Here is a 16,881-nt window from a genome sequence, read left to right as displayed (position 1 = left end):
ATTTTGCCGACCTTTTCTTCAATGTACCTTGTGGATTTTGGTCTGATGTTGAGGTATTTAATTCATTTTGATCTGACTTTTGTGCATGGTGTTAGGTAGGGGTCTGAGCCCGCCTTTCTTTCTTTCTTTCTTTCTTTCTTTCTTTCTTTCTTTCTTTCTTTCTCTCTCTTTCTCTTTCTTCTTTCTTTCTCTCTCTCTTTCTTTCTTTCTTTCTTTCTTTCTTTCTTTCTTTCTTTCTTTCTTTCTTTCTTTCTTTCTTTCTTTCTTTTGCATGTAGGTGTCCAGTTTTGTCAGTAGCATTTGTTAAAGAAGCTTTCCTTGCTGAGCACCCTTGGGTGTGGCCCTAAAACCAAGATATAAAAATTAATGGATTAATGAATGAATGGTTGCTGAAAACCCCACAAGAAGGTCTTTCGGGCTCTTGCTCAGTTCATACCAGACCTATCTGATCTGATAAACAGAGCTAGGGAACATATGAGGAAATTTCTGGTCTGTGGAATGGAGCTAAGATCAGGCAAGGAAGGAAATACAATAGCATTTCCAAATGGGGGAGGTCTGGAATCCTCACCTGAGGGGAAATTACTACCTGTGCTCTAATGTCATTAGTCCTGCTGGGGAGCTGGAGTTTGGGGGTGAGATTCTTCTCTGATAGAGCCCATGAGCTGGAGTTGGGGGTTGGGGTTCCTTGCAGGTGCTTGCTTCAACATCCAGTTCCATGCATCATTAAAGTGAAGCTATAGGCTGTGTGCACTTTTCCTTTAAATGTGCCTTTCTAGTCTAGCACCCCTAGAGGAGGGAAGGCCCTGCAGCAGGAATTTAAGCCTAAAAAGGAACTTTTTCCCCCCAAATTTTATTTTATTAATGTACTGTGATGTACAAAGTTATTCATAGTTGGGTTTAAATATACAGTGTACACACACACACACACACACACACACGCATGCCTTCTCTTTGTTCTTTGGTTGGTTGGTTGTTTCTAACACCTTGTTTTGACCTTAAAAAGATCTCTGAAAGGTGTGGTCAGAAATGGGAATGGGTCTCTCAGGGCACCCTTGAATGGGCCTGTTTTACCTCAGCTCTGGTTACTAGCACACAGAAATTAATGGCAATTTATTCATACTAAGTATGATTTGAATCCGACCAGTGTTTTCACTCATCTCCTTTTCTGTTTCAGGATTCAAACTAAGATACTGCCTTGCATTGCTATATATGTATCTTCATTTAAATTGGTAGGACCAATTGGATGTGTTGGGTCATTGTATGTTCATAGAATTTGTCCTACACTGAGGAAAATGGATGTAGATATATCAGCCACAAGGAACTTCATCAAATGAATATAATCTTAATAATGTTTCAAAGAATTTTCTGAAGCACTTTTTGGCAGAACATGCAGAATTCTCAGTGTGTGAAGTTAAGATCTGTGTTTTTAGATTGCTGTTTTTAAACAGAATATTAGATTTTGTTGAAAGAAGGTCATCTTGAGGTTGCGCATCTCAAGACCTGGGAGAAAACCTTTTGCCGAGTTCTATTAAGAGTTGTTGGCATATAGTTCTTCAAGTGAATTCAAAGGCTACCATGCTTTGAATTCTGCTTCTCTAATAAGCATTTCTCCAATTGTTTTGCTGGCAGAAGGAACTCCATGAAAGATGACAGAAGAAGTGATTGTTATAGCCAAGTGGGACTACACGGCCCAGCAAGAGCAGGAGCTGGACATCAAGAAGAACGAGCGGCTATGGCTGCTGGATGACTCCAAGACATGGTGGCGTGTGAGGAATGCAGCCAACAGGACAGGCTATGTGCCATCCAACTACGTGGAGAGGAAGAACAGTCTCAAGAAGGGCTCCCTAGTAAAGAACCTGAAGGACACCTTAGGTGAGTGCCCCGTGGCCCTGCCCCCGTTTCAGCTCAGTAGCTGCCCTTCAGGGAGCTCAGGAACCTTGTGTTTTTGAGGCGTAAATGTCTCTACTTTTTTGTTTATGGAGTTATGCAGTTCTTTGTTTTTGTTTTTAAGATCTATGTTAACCTTGACTTCTATTGAGTTGACTTCTTTTTTGTTTACTTCTAAATACTAAGACCAAGATGAAAAAATACCAGAATTATCACTTCCTAGATATTTTGGAGTCTGCGGTCTTACGTACGTTGATGCTTCCCAGAGCTTTGGATCCTGGTACACTTTTGTGTCACTCAGCATCATGGTCACTGTCATGGTCCTCCCGTTATTCATCTATTTGCTCGAGCGGGCCCAGTAACGTCTCCATCGTGAGACTTGTTCTTTCTGTGTTTGGCATATTGAATACGTCACGGGTAGCTTGCCAGGCTTTGCTGTCCCAGCATCAGTGTTCTTGAATTTTCCTGAGACAGAATCAACACCTTCAGAAATGGTGGCTATGCTGCCTTTGTTGTTCCATAAAATCTTTCCTCTCATAGATCCTAGATGAGATATGTGATGAACCACAGTGACTTTTTTTCCTTTTCCCCTTCTCTCTTCATTCATTTCTCTTCATTCATGTTCTGTGCGCGAACCTTGGCACATGATGGGCTATCAGGGCCACTGATGGTGGAACACTTGATCTCTGCTTGGCCAGCCCATTCTCACTCCCTTCTCACTTGCCTCTCTCCCCTTCGTCCAGTCCTGGGCAAGGACACTTGGACCTGCATGAAGTTAACAATGCCCAATCTTGCCCTCATAGCTATAGTCATCAGACTTACTTGGATCAGTTACTGCTTAAGATTATCTGAGGAAAATAATTGTGGGCAGAGTAACTGAACTGAGCTGACAATTACAGAATGTTGCCTCCTAGGAAGATAAAATGTGTTGACCCTGAAACTGCTGGTTCTGTAGGATTTTGCTGTTGAAGGCCAGAGAAGATGAGAGTCCAGGCCTTGACGGCAGAGATCCCGCATCAGTCCTTGGCACCACATGGTCCCCCTGAGCACTGTTGGAGTGACCCTGTGACTGACCTCCAGAAATATGAGGGACTGAGCACCATAGAATTGCCTCTCCAGAGCACTAGACTGTCTGCACACACTGCCTGGGGAGTCTCTGACTTCCTGAGCACTGTTTGGGAGACAGCACCCTCTCTAAACACTGTTTTTACAATAATAAGTCAGTTTTTTCCACTTATATTATTATTAGTTTTTTTCTTTTTTTATTCTAACATGTTTGGATTGAGGGGCCAGGGGCACGGGGGAGGGTGGTAGTAGGGCAGGTCAGAGAGAAAGATGGAAAAATTAAAGAGAAAATGAAAGATATGGTGGACATTGCGCAATCTTGAGAAGTTAGCAGGCTCTCTGTTCAAACCTTCAGTTGTTGAGTTGCATTTTTATCTTATAAATTGTGTTTTTCTATGTTTGAAGGAAAGAAATGAGTCCTGGGGGACTGGAGTGATAGTACAATGGGTAAGGCATTTGCTTTGCACATGGCAAAAAAACCCTGGTTTGATCCCAGGCATCCCATATGGGTCCCCTGAGCCTGCCAGAATGATCCCTGAGTGTAGAGCCCTGAGCACCACTGGGTATGCCCCCCTTCAAAAAGGAAAAAAGAAATGAGACCTAGTTGTGTGCTTGAGCCATAACAGCCCCAAGCATTATGGACTTGAGACCGAATGTAGGGACCCCATACTTCCCCCACCTCCCCCTCACACACGTTGGCATTCCTTCTCGTTATTGCCAAATGTGTCCCTTGAAAGAAATGTGGCTCTCCTCTTATTATTATTTTTGATTAACTGTGGTAAGGAAATCAACAGATTAAAAAAAAATCTTTCAAGAATGCACTAGGCTTCATTGTATTTTTGAATTTTGTATTTCAGTCTGTTGCCTACAAAAGTACCATTTAAAAAATATTAAATCACATGAGATAGTTACAAAGTTGTCTATTATTGGGTTTCAGTTATACATTGTTCTGACACCTATCCCTCTGCCAGTGTCTCCAATTTCCCTCCTACCCCTACCTTCAGCGTATCTCTATGGCAGGCACTTGTCTTCTTTCTCTGTCGCTCTGTCTCTCTCTGTCTCTGTCTTTGTCTCTCTAACTCTGTCTCTGCCTCTCTCTCTCTCTGTCTGTCTGTCCTTTGGGGATAGTATAGTAGGTATGGCATTTGCCTTGTATGTGGGCAACTCTGGGGTTTTGGGGTTTGCAATACAGATACTGAGAAGTTATGTTTGTTAACCTCTTTCTCCTGGGGACTCTCCTGACCCAAGTGCAGAGTTGAGAGAAGGGTGCGCCCCTCTGTCTCTCAGCCCTCTGCACGATTGGGCACACAGGATGGCTTTGGAAGATGAGCATGTGTAATGCATTCTAGAAAATTGGAATTTGAAGAGCCAGTTCTCTGAGTAACAGTCAAATTCTGCTTTGGAAGTTTGTGAAACTGAGAGGTTATTGTGTTTATTCCTATTTCCAGCATACAGTTCTTCTCCAGAGCGATCATTTCCAACATCTTTGTCATAGGGGTCCCTTTTCTATCCCAACTGCCTTCTCCCCCAGCACTTGAGGCAGGCTTCCAACAGTGCATCAATCCTCCTGATCCTTGTTTCTACTGCCCTTGGGTATTAGTCTCAAGTACATAAGTACCTTTTGAAGAAAGATTTTTAAACATTAATGGGCTTGCTCTTTCCTTTACTTATTAAAAAAAATAATAATAACTGGTTGTCCACCCTTGCCAGTGCTCATAGCCTGCCCTCTACTACAGAGCTGCATTCCAGTGTGTTAGGGTTTTTTCCTCCCATATCTCCAAGGAAATTGTGCACAGCCAACATCAAAACTGTTGACCACGTCTCCCGCCTGTTATTTGGATCTGCATGACCACATCCGGGTGCCTGTGTGCTCTCAGAAGCTGAGGTGGCTCCGCAGCAGCAGCCCCTCTTTGTGCTGGGTGCAGGGCTGCCACCCACCCTGACAGATGGCCGCCATCTTCCCTGGAACACATTTGCATCTCATCAGCCCGTTCCATTTTTGGAGAACACAGATTGTTAGAAAGCTCTTCCTTAAATAGAATCAAAGTTTGCATTTCTTTAACTTTCTCCTGGGGGCTCTCTTGGCCCAAGAACGGAGCTGAGAGAAGAATGCTCCTCTCGGAGCCTCTCAGCCCTCAGCACTATTGGGCACATAGACATGGCCTTGGGAAGGTGAACATGTGTAGTGCATTCCAGAAAGTACAAACAAAATTGGGTTTTGAATGGCCAGATCTCCAAGTAACAGTTAAATTAATGGTCTAAACCTCTTTCCTCTACCTTTTACCAACTGGGACTCACTCCTACCTTGTTTCTTTCCTCTCCCCCTCCCTGCTTACTATCTCCCACCACCCCCATCTATTGGTTGGTTCTCATGTCTGGTTCTGTAGTTTCATCATGTGAACCCCTTGGGATATTCTGGGGGCTCTTAAGGGGCCATGTGACCCTCAGTTTAGAAAGACTGATCTAAAGGATTTTGGGTATCAGTATTCCCATCAGCAGGGGTGATTTTCCCTGCAGTGCAAATATGTCTCTTTCCAAAACTGCTAGGAAGATTTCCCTGGTGAAGTAAAATAGCACTGGACTCCCCATCAGGGTTCAGGTTTGGAACTTGTAAGTACAAATCCAACCGCAGATAACTCACTTTGTAGAGATCTGTCCTGTCATCTGAGATACGTCTGCTATGGTGAAGTTGAATCACATGCAAAATGTTGTTAGAGTAATCTCTAGAGTGCACAACTTTTATCAAAGATGTGCTCAGGAAGAATTGACCTTCTTTTCCTTTAATAATTTGTAATTGAATTAACAGTATGATTTTTATTTGCACATGTGCAAAACATTTATGTCCGAACTCTTCTTCTCATATTTAATTTATGCCCCTGCAGAGTTAAAGAGATTTTCTGCCTGACAGCAGGGGGTAGTTGAGAGTGTTTTTCTCCCAGAAGACACTGGGGGCTGGTTCAAGGTGCTCCCAGGCTCCAGGCTGACTCTGACATTGCTATTTGACTTGAAAAATCATGCAGTTTAGGTACCCAGTCTTCTGAGGTAAAGAAGCTACTCCCATCCCAAAGAGTTTCGTGAATGTTTTCTTTTAAACTGCTAAGGACATATTTGGTATCATTACAGGATAACAGAATCCTTTGGAGCCCTATGGCTGATTCTTTGAGCTTCCGGTACAGACTTGGCTCCTGGGGAGTATTACTCCAGGGCTACGGTGTCCATTGCTAAACAGCCCCGCCAAGGCATTTAGAGCCAGAGTTGACCTGGACCAGTAGCAGGTTTCCCAGTGTGCCTTACTGGAGACCAATTAGAGACCTTTGTTACCAGCCCCCCCTGCCCCTTTCCAATGTGAGCTGCTACCTAGCTTGTGTCTACTAGTTTGAGCTGAGTTTTTGTATGGACAAGTGATGGTTCCCTTGGAAGAAACCCACTCAGTTCTCTACGGCATATCATTGCTAGGACTGACTTAGGAGTGGCTGAGCTGCTTCCCTGAAAACTCAGTGGTCGTCACAGGTACAGGGCAGAGGCCGACAGTTCAGCTCAAATTTAAGAGTATGATTATGCAGGAGAATGACCTTTTTGTGGAAATCTCCAGTGTTAGGGTAATGGGATCTCTGTTGGCAGCTTCTTCTCAGAGAACTCAAGGGAAATAATTTTTTAAATCTGTACATTAAAACAAGCAGGCAGCACGGTTTGGAGATTGTCCCAGACTATAAAATTGACTGATGGCAGAGTCCTCTCTTACTCCTAACGCTCCCACATCTATGGCTTCTGTGATGGAGCAGCACCTTGAACTGGGTGTAAAAGTTTCAACTATCACAGCATCACTGGGAATCTGCTACCTTTACTCCTAAAACATGTAGAGCAGGACCAGGGGAATGTGTCCATAACTGATTCTTCTCTAGGGTGGGTTCCCCAGCAGTTCATTTAGGCTCTATACTTAACTAGCAAGTTCACTCCATACAACCAAAAAGCAAGTGAGGAAAGTTCTCCTTCCTACTGAGTTGCCTCCTTCTTACTGGTTTGAGCCTGTGTGATCGTCAGGGAGAGAGAGAAGGATGGGCAGAAATTATCTCCTGGGCCTACAGTGTCCATAGGTATGTGCCTTAGGGAGGATCTTTTTGCTTAGGCAACACAAGACTCAGATTCCTCTGAGTATAGCTATCATCAGAAATACCAACTCCCAATGGTGACTTGTTCCAAAGGAGTGTAGATTTTGGCTGATTTTCTGTGATTGTGTTTGAGATGTCCTTTCCTCTGTCCCTTGGAAATTCTCCCTGTGTCACTTGCTGCTGAGTGACCTCATAATAAAATGACTAAAGGCTTTGAGATCAGAGACCAGGGTACAGGGCTTGCCACATGCTAGTAGGTGACTTTTATGGAGGGATCAGTGTGGAATAGGGTGTGCTCAGCTTAGAAGTGACATCAGCTGGATAGTATTCTATCTGGTGGCAGGTACAGAAAGGTTATGGTTGAACCTATGAGTTCTGAGACTTGGACTATGACCAGGGAAATTGCCAGTAACACAGACAAGCAGTCCTCATTTGAGTAGTGACTCTGTCCCACCTGACTGGTGTCATTGGAAGGTGAAGCTTGAGTCACTGTCCCCCGCCTACCAGGATTGAGCTCTCCTTTCTGACAGTTAGGAGGGGTGTTGTAGCCCCTTACTTTTTTTTTACTCTAGGAATATGCTATTTGTTCAGCCACTGATTAAACTGACTAAAATAGGCATTGCTTTATTTTTAAAAATTTTTAAATTTTATTTTCATAAAGTTGTTCACAATAATTGCTTACATTCAACATTTTAACACCAATACCACCACCATTACATCACTATTATTTCAAATTTTCCTGCCATCATCCAAGCTTGCCCCATAGACAGATGCTAAATTATTTTGTATTGCTTGTTACAAATAGTATGGGAACTCCTGGAATTCTGGAATTTTTTTAAATATCTATGGTCCGGAGTCATCTCTGTGGCGTGCTGCTCTCTTCTGAGATTCATTTGTGAGTCTCTGAATCATGGCCATTACTGCACCTTAATGGCACCCAGAGGCAGACTGCCAGGGAACCAGAAGCGCAGGAAATGGGGAGAGGTCATCCATCCCCAACTCCATAATGCCTGGAGCTTTCAGTCACTAGTCCTGCATACCTGAGTTTTTCAGTAGATTCATTCTCATACTTGGGGGGCTCAGCACGAGCCTGTGGACGTCTGTCGTGAGCATGGCAGCGATTGGGTTCTGGAGGTTTGCGGCTGCCGACATTCATTTGGGGCAGGTGGAGGGGCAAAAAAGGTAATCTAGTGAAATCAGCCTGGTGCGGGGTGGGGAGACATCTCTGTGGCACCTCTCTACTGAGATTCATTTGTGAGTCTCTGAATCCTGGTCATTAATGTGCTTAAGTGGCCTGATTTTGATTTCTTTCATGATTTATTTATGGGTGTCTGAAAGGAAGCTGATAAATGAGCTTGTACCGCTGAGCCAAAGGTGGTTTGTGGGCATGACACTCATATCTCTAACTTTGGTTATTTAATTTCTTGGAAAACTTGGTCCCAAGTTGTTGGGATCCAGTCAGAGGCACAGCAGCAATTTTGGGGTATTAGGAAGCCTAACAGGCCCCATCATCAGGCTGCTGATGCACTCACCCCGCAGGTACAGGTTGACCCTCTGGGCCTCACTGTACCCCCACCCTTTACTTATTAAACTGGGTCATGGCCCACAGGAACTACCCCCCAAAATTTTTTGTTTTGACAGACTTTTTTATGATTTGTGATTTGTAAATACCTGTTTTATATGCCTGCTTCCCTGTATTTGCATAAAAGTTTCCCAGATGAAATAGAACTAATGGGTGGAAAAGTTCAGGGCCATGACTTAGCCCTCTCTCCTTTGGTGCAGGGCTTGCCACATGCTAATAGGTGGCTTTGGGGGAGCTTTTGGTCTTTTGGGAGCCTCACCAGCACCATCTGTGATGGGAAGAGGGATAATTTTTCTCCTGCAGCTTTTGAAAATTGAGTGAAGTCACTCAGGTGAAAGGTGCTTAGAATCAGATGGGGACTGGTGCAGAGAGGAAAATTCTGAGATCCTGTACAACCAAGTCTGTCAGCAGGAGGCTGGGGATAAGCCTTCAGAATGGGGTGTGTGTGTGTGTGTGTGTGTGTGTGTGTGTGTGTGTGTGTGTGTGTGTGTGTGTGTGTTTTCGGGAAGCGAGGGGGGGAGAGGGAGGTGCAGGAGTCCTGACTTCAGAAATGGAAACAGAGGGCAGCAGGGGGAAGGGGCTTTTGTAGAAAAATGCCCACTTGAGGTGTGAAACAGCTAGAAAAAAAAGTGTCTGTTACTAAGCCTTTGAACTCGCATGGAAGGAAAAGCATCAGAACAACTAAGACCCCTGGAACTGAGACCAACTGGGCGTGAGGACAAGACCTGTCTGTGTCTGAGTGAGGGCAGGGCAAGCAGGGGGCTCGTTCATCAGGGCTCTTTGGGGATGAACGGCAACTGTGAGAGACACAGAATCCAGAGTTGTGGGCTTTGAGCTCTGTGTAAATCATTTGCTCTAGGGCTTGCTTCCGGGCTTGCCTTTTCAAGCTTTGTGGCCTTGTGTTGTCTTGAGAACTGGTTCTGGGCTTCTTCACTTTCAAAAGCCACCCTGTCCCCTGAGAGTTCCCAGAAATTCCTGTGTTTCCTGCTGTCAGGGGGTGGGGCTCCCCTCCAGGCTTCACCTCTCACAAATACCCTGCAGCTAATCAAACTGATAGTCATGCGGAACCCCTGACTGGGACTGGAGAGCATAGTGGGTAAGGCATCCCGTATGGTCCTCAGAGCACCACCAGAATTCCTGAGCACAGAGCCAGGTGTAAACTCTGAATATCACTGGGTGTGACAAAACAGAACATAAAAAGAACCCCAGAAGTTTTGCTGGTGAATGATTGGCAGAGATTCTTTCCCTTTGAGCACCTCATTTGTATCAGGTGCTCTGCCTGGGGCCTGCTTGTATTTTTCTTTAATCTTGTGATAATCCTAAGAATGAGTGATACCTTTCTTTTTTACTGTGAAGAAAATAAGACTTGGAAGTTGAGTCTTGTGTTCAAAAACACATTAAGTGATTGGTCTGAACTTACTTCTTTGGTTTAAGGACCAGGCTTGATAGTGCTTGGGGATCGCTCCTGGAGGCCGCCCACCCCACGTTACTTCTCAGATCGCAGAAGGGGCAATGATAACTGGTAAATTCAGTATAATTGACAGTGACCCCCAACCCCTGACAAATAGCTTTTGCCCCTGAAATGCTGGTGTCTGTGACTTAGTAGCATTTTCTCCCCCAGCACAAAAGGATGAATTTAGAAGTGCCAAGTTCATTGTGTGGAGGTGAGCCAGCACCTCCTGTGAAGTCCCAGAAGAGGAGTGTTATGGGTAGTAGACATGCGTTCTGGGCAGTGGTTTTCTTTTTTGCGGCTATGTGGTCAGCAGCAGACAAACTGTGCCGCTGCCTCAAGCCCACAGTTCAACCATCAAGGCCATTTACTTTCTTGGTGACAGCAGTGTCTGTGTGCAGGCATTCTCAGAAGTGTATTCGCAGACAGCTCTGGCTTATAAAATTGTCTACTTAAGACAGGCTCCATCGCCATATTAGACTCTTCATTTGTGATCAGCTTGTCCAGAAATAGTCATTTTTAAAAAATCTTTATTATGGTACTAAGATTTTCAGTACTGATAGTTCTACTTTGATGTCTACATCATTCCGATCATCATCACAGAGCCCACCTCCAGTGTCCCAAGAGCCACTCCCATGAAAGCTCAGTTCTAGAGATAAGATCTCCTGTTCCTGTGATACTGGCCCACTGTTGTTCTTTTACTATATTTTGTTACACTTTACATATGACAGAAGGCTGTTTGTTTGCTCTTAATTTGTTGTGGAGATGGTGACACCTTTACATGTTAGATGAATAAAGCCAAACTCCTGAAATTCCACGAAGTTGAAAATCAACAAGTTGATTTTTATCAAAAACTATTCTTTCTCTTTATATAAGTATAAATTTAAAAGCATTAGTATGAATAATTCTATGCTAGTGCATTCTAAAGGTACAATTTAGTAAGAATGAGGAAAGGAGACTTAAGGAAATTTTAAGGGAAAATCCAAATAGGCCTATAAAAATAGATTCTTATCCTAAATAGGGACTATTGGCTCTATGTCAGAAGATATTATAGATAATACTTAAGTATCATATACATATAAAATAATAATTCATATACATATAAAATAATCCGCTAAATAGTCAATATAAATGAAACATTAATTCAACATTGAAAAAGTATAAAACCCTTACAAGCTAGGAGTAAGCAGACATTTTTTAAAAAATTTTTTTAATTGAATCCTCGTGGATACAGTTACAGATTTACGAACTTTCATGTTTATGTTTCAGTCATACAATGATCGAGCACCCATCTCTCCACCAGTGCCCTTCTTCACCACCAGTGTTCCCAGTATCCCTCCTGCCACCTCCACCACATCCCCCACCCCCCACTCTCCCCCCCACCACTATGGCAGGCACATTTCCTCTTTCTCTCTCCTTTGGGGGATTATGGCTTGCAATACACCAATTATGTAGCCATCATGTTTGGTTTATAGTCTACTTTCAGCATACATCTCCCATCGTGAATAAGCCCTCCAACCATCATTTATTTAGTAGTCCCTTCTCTATCCCGGCTGCCTTTTCCCCTAGCAGGTAAGGCTGGCTTCCAAGCCATGGAGATATTTTCCTGGCCCTTATCTCTACTGTCCTTGGGTATTAGTCTCCTATTATATTACTTTATATTCCACAAAAGAGTGAAGTCCTTCTATGCTGTCCCTCTCTTTCTGACTCATTCCACTTAGCACGATACTCCATCCATCCACGTGGATGCAACTTTCATGTTATCATTTTTTTTTCTAACAGAAATAGACCTTTCTTAATCTAGTAGATGGCAACCAAAGCGCCATAAGTGGATGTTCATACTCAATGGCAAAATACAAAGAAGTGTATCTTTTCTTTTAAAGAAGCTTTGTTAATGCTTCTTGCAAAGCTGAGTCCAAGGATACAGATTCCCTAAGCTGCTCCTTAGTGCAGCTTAGGGAATCTGTTTTCCCAGCATGCACATACATGACTGAACAGCATTCTCTAGAGGACACCTCAGTGTTGATATCACAGTATGTTTAGTCCAGCAACTCTAGCTCTTTCCTTCAAGTACCTGATCCAGCCCACACTGGAAAGAAATGTTTCCAAGTGGGTTTTGTTTGGTCTCCCACTTATTGACTCATTGCTGGTCAGGCTGCTCTCTGTGTCTTGCTCATTTTGTAAACCATGTAAAGGGAAGCTAATTGCTCATGATGCATTTGTGTTTCTGCGTTGGATGTGCATACAGAATAGGAAAATTACTGTACTCATTCTATCTATCACTTTTAACAGGCTTCCTAAATGAAAGTATTCTCTTAACAGCCAGCTCTTCCAAGAACCACAAAGTCAAGACATTTCCTTATGGAAAGTTTGTAGGTAACACATAAAAAGAAGACTAGGATATCTTGGTTTGATTTTGAACGTTCATGCTAATCCAGCAAATTGCCATATCTTTGTTGTATTAAAGTAGGGGTTCTGTGCGTTCTCAGAAGTGCATCTGTTTCTCCTTATTCACTTCTGCCATTCCGGTAGTGTAATCTATTATGTTTTAATACAGATTGAATAGAATGTATCACAATTCAGAACCCCTTAGAAATCTGCTTCTAAGATTGTTCACAGTATAAATGACCTCAAAATATATTGCTCACATAATATGGAAACAGCTACTCTAATTTTGGAACCAGTTACCCAAATAAATTTGGATTTGTTTTTGTATATCATAACCATCCAAGTATTTAGAATAAAAAATGTAAAACAACTCACAACAGATGAGTAGGAGGATAATTAGAGAACAAAATGGAGACAGATTGTGCAGGAGAATGCTAATGGGGGAGCAGCCAGGAGGACCCCTTGAAGTGAGATGGGGCTGCCAGAGCCCCAGTAGCAGCAGGTGAGCTACTGTACGCGGGTCTCTGGCCCCAGATCAGTGGGGGGCTTGTTGTGCCCTTAGAGGCACCAGATGAGGGCTCTCCCGATAACTGGTGTCTCAGTTGTTTCCTGTGACAGCTGTTGTCTTCTGCTCTGGCCTTGGAGGGTGTGTCCCTTCCTGACCAAGCAGGAAGTGGGTGGTTCCCACTGCCAAGAAGACCATGTCTCCTTGCCCCATTTGTCACTACTGAGCCCCAGATGGCATTGCACCCCTTCCCTGCTCTGTGCACAGGGTCTGATGGTGGGTGGGGTACACGTTCTTTATGCTGTGCACCAACCTGTGATTCCATTCCAGATGTTGTTGGTGTAGAAGTAGGTCCCAGGATCAGCTCCTCCAAGCCGCTATGGCATTTTTTTCAGGAGTCAGTTCTCCCCTCTCTGCCAAGCTACTCAGTTCCTAGAACCATTTGTAGAGCCCCCTGAACACTTCCCCAGTCTGGGAAGGCCTGAGAGGGCAGCTCTGTGCATCTCCCAGGCCAGATGTGTAGTTCAGAGATTAGAATTGGACCCAGAGCATACACCAGGCTCCACATGCCCAGCCTGTGAGAAAGTCAGTCTTCAGGTCCCTTGTAGAAGTGGTTGTAGCCCTGTGGCTGCTGTTTGCTCACTGAGTTTTCCATTTGTGTTGTGGGTTTTCAAGGAGCAGTGCAATGGTTTATGTGATTTGGAGAATAGATAAGTGGATGTTTCTGAATAGGACCTAAATTAGTCATAAAAAATGAAATGGTGGGGCTGGAGCGATAGCACAGCAGGTAGGGCGTTTGCCTTGCACACGGCCGACCCGGGTTCGATTCCCAGCATTCCTTATGGTCCCCTGAGTACCACCAGAAGTAATTCCTGAGTGCATGAGCCAGGAATAACCCCTGTGCATTGCCCCAGGTGTGAACCAAAAAGCAAAAAAAAAAAAAAAGAAAGAAATAAAAGATTGGGTCAGAGAGACAGTGCAGTGGGTAGGGTGCTTGCCTTGCATGCGGCCAATCCGGGTACCATTTCTGGCATCTCATACAGTCCTCTAAGTACTGCCAGAAGTGCCATTGAACATAGAACCAGGAGTAAGCCTTGAGACTGGTGGGTATAGCCCACATTCCCACTCCCCCTCCCCAAAAAGTGAGCTTTGAGCACTCTCAGAAGAGTGAAGAGCCCTGGTGAGCACTTAGTCCAGAGCTTTCCTACAAATGAGGCTGCTTGCATGACTGTAAAGGCTTCAGCCTGTCTCCCAGGGCAGCCTTGAGCAGACCCCTGAGTCCAGGACTGACTGTTCTTGAGAGCCCACGTGAACCAGGCCGACCCACTTTCCTCAGGCTCATCTCTTGGAGGAGGCTTAGCCCTCAGCATCCCGGCGGTGAGCATGCGGCCCTGCGAGCCTTTTCGCTCCTGCTTCCATGAACACAGGGCTCCTCTCCCACACGCTCTGTACATTCAGTTCACCCCTGACTATGCACCCTGTCTGCGCCTCTTCATAGTCCTCTCAAGCCAAGAACAGGGGCCGAAGGAAGGAGCTTGCCCTGGAACTCTTAGAGGACAAGCAGTTCACTCTAAAGGAAACACCGCCAGTAGCTTTCTGCCCTGGGTCCGGCTTCTCTCCTCTGCCAGAAAGGTGAACAGTTCAGTCATAGCAAAGAGCCCAGTGGCTGCCTTCATGTGGACCAAATCATTTCCTCAGTTATTTGTCCCTCACAACAAGTCCCACCAGTGGCGTCCTTTTGTGGCAGATGAAGAAGCCGAGGCAGCAGAACATGTTGACAGAATCGAGAGCAAGTTGTTGGGAAAGCCGGGCTTGACTTGGGTCTGAGAAAGTTAGTTGACTTTTAGTTTAGTCACTCACTCTCTACCTCTGTCTGCTCCTGTGACTATGTGTGGCCAAGCAGGGAGGAGGCGGCGACCTGAGTGTGACAGTGCTGTTTGTGGGTGACACTTGAAGCCACGCTACGGAATGTCATCTCTCTTGCCACTCTTGGGCATACTCTTCTCATAATGTGTTCTCTTGGAACAAATACTCTTATCCAAGATCTCTGGGTTCTGCAGCAGTATGCACTAGCCGGCTGCCAACACAGGGTCCCTCCACCACTTCTGGCCCTCACTCACCTACCCCTCCTGGGTTGGCCTCCAGCTCACACCACGTTCTTCTCAACCCATGTAGTAGACCACTTTTCTCAGTGGGGTTCAAAACTATTGCATATTTAAGGAGGTAGAATAGGAGAGAAGACGAGGGAGGAAATAGTAGCCAAAGCAGGAAAAATGGAAAATATCCGGAGGGGGGTCGTTGCCTCGGATTGTCGGGAAATGTGGTTGATCCAGGACCTCAGCTCATGTCAACTGGATATTGTGCGTCTTGGCCTCCTTCTTGCTGAATTCCCAACTTGTCCTGCTTCACATAGAGGCCTACATGTGTGAGTACTTCTGTGAAATGGTGTCATCCCCAACAGCCCACTGGTGGTCCTGGAAGGAGCTCCGACACGCATGGAACTGGGTCCTTTCATGGCCCTGAGTCAAGGGCCTAGAGTGAGCATGGGTCTCCTGAAACAGAGAAAGTTTGGAATGCTCAACAGATGAAATATGCAAAGAGAATATCTGCCTTCTTCACAGTCATCCTCCCTGAATCCCTTACGTTCAGTATATTTTTCCCCTCCCTAGTAGTCACCCTCCCCAAATCCCTTAAGTTCAGTATATTTTGAATATTTGATGTTACTCAAATTTTTCATTTTGGTAGTCACTATCTGACTTGCTATGCTAGTAAGATGCTAAAACCTAGACACAAATTAAATGAGCATGTAATAGCTTGAAAGACTATTAAAGCAAAACCTTAAATATTTCCTAACTCTAATGAAGAGTTATTTAGTTATTTTATACTTTAAATCCAACCTTGCCATTTTTTTCTTACTGTTTAACCATAAAACCTTCTCATGATTTTCAGTTGACTTTACTGAATCTTAATCCTGATGCAGAGAAAGCCCATAAATTAATCATCTCCCTTATGGACTGTACTGGCATTTTAAGTTAAGTGTGATTTATATCGTAAATTCATTTGTTTGTTTTGGGATTGCTATACCCAGCAGTAGGGCTTATACCCGGGTTCATGCTCAGGGATCACTCGGGTATTTTGAGCAACCATATGTGCTGTCCATGGGTGAAACCTGGGTTGGCCCTGTGCAAGGCACGCATTCTACCTGCTATACTGTCTGTCTCTCTGGCTCCCTATTATAAATCCTATTAGTAACCAAATTAAAGTGGCATTGTCATAGAGCTCCAAAAATGTGGGATACGATTATTTCTATTTGTTTCTGGGCCACACCTCATGATACTCAGGGGTTTCCTCCTGGATTTGTGCTTAGGAATCACTCCTGGTGGCATTCGGAGAACCATATGGGGTTCCAGATAATAAACCTGGGTCAGTCACCTGCAAGGCACTCACTCTACCTGCTGTACTGTCTCTCTAGCCCCTGGGGGACATTAAATCAGAACGAATTGACTTGAATATATTTCTAAACTATCACTATCATATTTGATGGGTTTTTGGCTTGGGGTTGTTTTGTTTTTGAACCACACCTGATGGTGCTCAGGGCATACTTTTGGCTCTGTGCTCAAGGATCACATCTATTGGTGCTTGAATGACCAGATGTCATGTCCAGGGATGGAACCCAGGTCAACCACTTGTAAGACAAGTGCCCTATCTGCCATACTCTCTTTCTCTCTCTCTCTCTCTCTCTCTCTCTCTCTCTCTCTCTCTCTCTCTCTCTCTCCCCCTCTCTCCATCTCTCCGTCTCTGTCTGTCTGTCTGTCTGTCTGTCTGTCTGTCTGTCTCTCTCTCTCTCTCTCTCTCTCTGTCTCTCTCCTTGACATACTATCTTAAATCTGCAGAA

At 44.4% G+C, this 16,881-nt stretch overlaps 1 protein-coding gene across 1 annotated transcript in view; it reads left to right on the top strand.

Moving 5' to 3' along the window:
• Positions 1-1,629: 1,629 nt before the first annotated feature.
• NCK2 (NCK adaptor protein 2) overlaps positions 1,630-16,881 on the top strand; it is a 46,251-nt gene continuing 30,999 nt past the window's right edge. Inside the window, exon 1 of the mRNA XM_056124875.1 lies at positions 1,630-1,872. Coding sequence (XP_055980850.1) covers positions 1,647-1,872 — 226 coding nt within the window. The 5' untranslated portion in view covers positions 1,630-1,646. The remainder of the gene's footprint in view (positions 1,873-16,881) is intronic.

This window comes from Sorex fumeus, unplaced genomic scaffold, assembly GCF_029834395.1.
Source record: "Sorex fumeus unplaced genomic scaffold, SorFum_2.1 ptg000006l, whole genome shotgun sequence".
Taxonomy (NCBI): Eukaryota; Metazoa; Chordata; class Mammalia; order Eulipotyphla; family Soricidae; genus Sorex; species Sorex fumeus.
Note: the sequence above shows the minus strand (reverse complement) of the source record. Positions and strands in the feature narration are given on the sequence as shown.